The sequence below is a fragment of the Acanthisitta chloris genome, unplaced genomic scaffold (genome assembly GCF_000695815.1).
Source record: "Acanthisitta chloris isolate BGI_N310 unplaced genomic scaffold, ASM69581v1 scaffold21015, whole genome shotgun sequence".
NCBI lineage: Eukaryota > Metazoa > Chordata > Aves > Passeriformes > Acanthisittidae > Acanthisitta > Acanthisitta chloris.
The window spans coordinates 1-5,426 of record NW_008674541.1 but is presented as its reverse complement, the minus strand read 5'-3'; the positions used below and the strand labels follow the sequence as shown (position 1 = coordinate 5,426).

At 42.5% G+C, this 5,426-nt stretch overlaps 1 protein-coding gene across 1 annotated transcript; it reads right to left on the bottom strand.

Annotated features, from left to right (window-relative positions):
* Nucleotides 1–257: 257 nt before the first annotated feature.
* ALG11 (ALG11, alpha-1,2-mannosyltransferase) lies at nt 258–4,669 on the bottom strand. Its single transcript, XM_009075390.1, is given in 4 exon segments — nt 258–579; nt 2,510–3,441; nt 4,363–4,459; nt 4,462–4,669. Coding segments are annotated over 4 exon segments (1,509 nt in total). The 3' UTR covers nt 258–307.
* Between the last annotated feature and the right edge of the window lie 757 nt (nt 4,670–5,426).

Genomic DNA, 5,426 nt, shown 5'->3' with positions numbered 1-5,426 from the left:
TGTGGGTACAGAGTCATGAAAGAGGTGAAGACTGAAAGTATTCAATAAATAAACAAGCTTCCTGGTGTAGTTCTGTTACCAAAGAACTATCATGGTTTGTGAATCCAGAGTGCACTGCACTGTCATGTAGCCAACACAGAAGCATCTCTTCCCCAGTAAAAGAAACTTCTGTTACATAAAACAGAGCCGGACAAAGACAAAACAGCTCTTTATTGAATGGGACCAAGGGATCACAGCTTAGATATATTTACAAATAGTCAAATATAAAAAGGTTTTTTTACTCATATACATTTTCATTTATATACATTTATTTAAATAATGGCTCCACCGATAACAGGAATGTGTCTTCAAAATGCTGGTCAGAAAACCTGTGCACAGAGCGACGAGCGTTTTCTCTGATCTCCAATCTTTTTTCAGGAGACAAAGAGAGGATATAAGCCATTGTGTCAGCATAACTGTCCTCATCTTCTGCTAGGAAGCCTGTAATACGTCCTTCATAAGGTACCACAATATCTAATTTGGGGCCTCCAGAATTGTGAGCCAGGATAACTGTGCCAGCTGCCATACATTCAACTACTCCTGTAAAAGATACAAAACATGACATGAATGTGCATATCACACACTTCAGCTTTCTATAAAGCTGGAAAGTTAAAACCACAGAAAAATTCACTCAGAACTGGAAGTTACTATAGATTGCCATTCTAGATCAGTTGAAAAAACACAGAGAAAATGGTCTCATAAGAAAAACAAATGTAAGTTTTTCAGTTCTTAGGACTAAAACATACCAAATTGAAATTAGAAATCAGATAGAACTGGTTAAGCTGTGGTTCTTGTAACACATCTGATTTACCAGAGATGGATTTTATCACCATTATATATGGTGAAAATAATGTAAGGATGAACATGGGAAGTAGCTCTGTGACAGGCCACTGGGTATGGTAACAGCTGCAAAACAAGACTGAAAATTAGAGCTGAATGTGACTGTTCATTTCTTCATTCACACTGAACATTTTAAACATTTAGAAAGACAATGGGAAAAAAGCTGACTATGCACATTTCAATCAGATAATATTCAAAAGTTCTGTATTTTGCAGATTAAAAAATCTTTACAGCTTTTGACAAGACACTAGAAAAAATTGTTATCACTACATCTGCATTTTTGATGGAAGAAATTTTAATTAAATGAGATCAGTAAGCTTTCCTTAGCCAAAAGCAGCAGGACAGGAGCAGCATATAATGTATACAGCACCTTCAATTCTCCTCTATGATTCCACAAGTCAGAAATCACTTTATAATTGCTTATTTCTTCTCAGTTCTGATTTAATTTTTATAAAGTTACTCTAGTTCAAAAAAATGCCAACTACGAATAATGCTCCAAAGTTTTGAAATATGTTTTTTACAAGGTGAAAAGTCACTGGAGATGAAGGTGAAACCCTGCTCAAATTCAAAATCACAATGTATCACTTTTTTTTAAAATTTGATTTAACTGATTTGTGGGTGAAAATACATGAGAAGCCATTTTTTCAATTATTTTGCAGTTGCTTCTGGGAGACACTTCCAAGTAAAATTTTTTTAGACCAAGTTCTTAAAGACCATAAACTCCTGATACTTACTTAACTTGTATTCTAATTAAGTCAGAAAACATTAACTGCAGGTAGTCACACTAGCCAAGTACAGCATGCACCTGCTTGACTGCTAACTGACCCTGTTGTAGATTTCTGGGAGATGGGCAATCTTACATTCCCCTTCAAGGTCAGGACTCAACTAATCCAATAAACTGAGCCCCATACCTTAACTCTGTATGACAGCACATTGCAAACCAGGTCCCAGCTCCTCTCCAGCATTCTGCTCCATGCTACACTGACTGGTTTAAGGGCTTTATTTGTTTGCCTTAGCCCAGGTGCCTAGTGCAATGAGATGACCAAGGGTACCTACATGGTGGCATCTACATGGGGCTTGCAAGTAAGAGACAGCACCTGTGGGAGACTCAACCCTCTCAAACAGCAGCTAGAGCCCCATGACGTATACTAGACATTTCAAATGGCATTTGAGGCAGATGAAACACGAGCAAAGTCTCTTACATGTGCACTGTGCCTAAGCTCCCCCTGCAGTCAGTGGAGCCAGCAGGGCACAATCTACGGTGCTTAAACAGAAGTACCTTCAGCCTTTTGAGGCTCTGGAAGGCCTCTGTGTAAGGCTGGCAAATCTAACACAAGGACCATAGGGTGACCTGTGACCTTGCAGGGTGATAGCTGGAGGTCCTGGAGGACATCCTGGGCAGCACAGACAGGACTAGATGTCTGTTTAGGTGACCAGAGGGTGCCCAGAATGAAGTCTACAATTACAGCGCTTCAGCTTGCACTACAGTAGCACCTAGTGGTTAGACATCTGCATTGGTCCTGTAGGCTTTACATTGCCTCCAACGGGAGCTGGACACCTGCTTGGCATGCAGATCTCTGTGCCTACACCCCTAGCAACCAACGGCTGAACACTGAGGACAGATACTGACCGATGCCGAAGTGCTCATTCCACATGGTATGCAGGCCGACCGTGGCCTCGGCCAGGTGTTTCTTTAGCTCCTCAAAGGGAATGTTTATCCTGAATGTCACATCCTTACTAACTCCCAGCTCTTCACAAAGATGCTTAAGGCTATTTACACGCTCTTCATCCTGCTGGTTACGACAGCCTCCAATCAAGATCAGCTTCAATGATGGCTGCTGCCCCACTCTCTTCTCTTTCAGCAGTTTAGCAAAGGCTCTGATTTGCAGAGGATGATCTTTTTCAGGCCTGAACTGGCTGACAGAAACAATGGAATATTCACTGGTGCTCTTTTCCACTTCCAGTGGAATATCCAGAAAAGTCTGAACGTCACAGGGTGGATACACAACACTAGTGCAAGCCCCAGCTCTCCAGAGGGAAAGGATGTGATTTAGTGTCCACGAAGAATTAACCATAACCACATCACTGCAGGAACCAACAACCCCGTACATGAAAGCGAAGAAGTAGTAGTAGACAAGTTTAAATTTGCTGAAGAAAGGGCTGTTTGTAATGAAGGCTGCATTGTTGAACCTGGTGTCCTGATTCCTAACCACAGAAAGCATATCTGTGCTGATAGTGGGATAATGGACGTAGCACCCAACGCAACAACCTCCCAGGTATTTAAAGAGGGGAAGTGTGAAGGCATAGCCCATTGAGTCGATATAAATATCAGGAACACACTTTAGAAGAGCTTCCCAACCAAGAAACACTGATCCCAAACTTTGTCCCAGCAAAGTGAAGTGAGGATAAAGAGAAGCTTCCACAAGGTAGCGTTTTTCTAGAAATACAAACTTCACAGGGTGAATTAATTTAATATTGAATCTTCGGAAAGCACCTTCTACTATTTCTTCTCCAGTGGCATCTGTATCACCAGTGTAAACAACACATGTTACATTTCTGTACCTGTAAGAATAAAGAACAAGAACTTCATACATTATTCTCTTCAAATTTTTTAACGAGAAACTAAAATATGATCCATTCAAAATTACTCAAGAAGAATGTGAGAAGAATTGTCTGGCTTAGCTGTGGAATGACTTTAACTAAAGTATACATCTCCTTATATTTCCACAGCTTTCTCTGGTCTGCAGGAAAACATATGGCTGAGGAGTTGGGGAATATTTTTCTTTGAGTAAAACATAAAAGGAGCTCAGTATTGCTCTGCAGCCTTAAAAACACCTTGCCCTACATTAGGGGATGTCTGTCTAGTGCAGAGCATGAGCAAAATGCAGATGACTGTGCAAACCAGTGGATGTGCCAAGGTTAAATCCACTTTAGGTATTAACCTGTTTTGCCTCCTGCACCAAGAGGCAAATATCAAGCTTATTAGTTACCTATTGATGAGTTATGACTATACAAAGTTCCACAGCAGTAGTGGAAAACTGAGGAGGAAGGAGGGGCTCTCCCAAGGAGACAAAAACATGAGAGATGCCACAGCAGGGAAGATCAAAACCTGGGTAAAGGGATGAAGTGGAATGGTGCAACCACGTGGAACTCGGATGCAAAATAAAAGGTAAGACTGGGAGATTAATGATACCTATTTAAATATGTAAAATGCTGACCCATGCATAAATAACACCACCAGAAGCTGAGAATGAACTAGGATATTGATAACATATATGCTTACTTTCTCTGAAGTGTTCTTATGGCACACCACAAGACTCTCTCCCCTCCACCTCCTGCATTGCAATATGGGTGAAAAAAGGCCACCAGGTAAGACTGGGAGATTAATGATACCTATTTAAATATGTAAAATGCTGACCCATGCATAAATAACACCACCAGAAGCTGAGAATGAACTAGGATATTGATAACATATATGCTTACTTTCTCTGAAGTGTTCTTATGGCACACCACAAGACTCTCTCCCCTCCACCTCCTGCATTGCAATATGGGTGAAAAAAGGCCACCAGCAATGGCTCCATCTCTTCTTTTTGGTCAACTGTTTTTTTTTCCTCTGTTGTATCCAGAGTCGTATTCCACACAGCAGCACCAGGAGGCAGATGCACAAAACTCCACTTAGAAACAATGCAGGAATTAACAATGAGCACAGCAATCTGAAACGAGCCGGAGATTTTAAAATGCACAATTGCTTTAGAGAAATGCTGTGTACAAAATTGAGCAGGATGGGCATACAGGTAGAGCCACAGGGAGTTCAACAGTTTATGAATTGTTCTAACCTCAGAAATCATCAGTACCCATGTATCATTTCAAAAATCACAGAAATGACTGTTATATGTTGTTTAGCCAAAGATCTTTTCTTCCCTACTGTTACCTTGTAATTCATTACAGTTTATTCATGCCACATATCTGTATCCATCTTCAAGTGTTGTATTATATATGCTATAAAGGCTGCATGTCCTTAGTAATCGGGCAATACACAACTAGCAGAGTGATTCCTACAGAGGGTTTTCTGCCGTCCAAGCTCTGTTTTTGGCCTGCCTGCCTGTGAACTGCTTTGGTGCTGAGTTACTGCGGCAATGCACAATCTGGAGCCTGCCGTGCCCACTCCCCTGGGATGTAAGAGCTGCCAGCTGGCCAGAGCAGCTCTGTGCAGCTTCCCTGTGTAGAGACCCGTTTCCTCTGATCTCCGAGGCTCTCTGTAACAGGGATATTCCCTTTCCTCTGCACTGCCTCCCTCGCAGCTCTCCTAACCCACTAACAGGAGGTTTCGCACAGGAATCTCTTCTTGGCCCTCTAAGCCTTCCAGGCCACAGCGCCTGGTTCCTCCCACTGTGCTACGCGTTAATTTACACAGCATTCCCTGGGCACTAAGGGAGCTGCCCACGGCGACCGAGCAACACGTCGGACTCCGCTCCCGGCCGGGCGCAGCGGGGAGCACACTGACCCCTCGAGCAGCGGCGCGGGGCGAGCAGGGCAGGGCCCGTCCC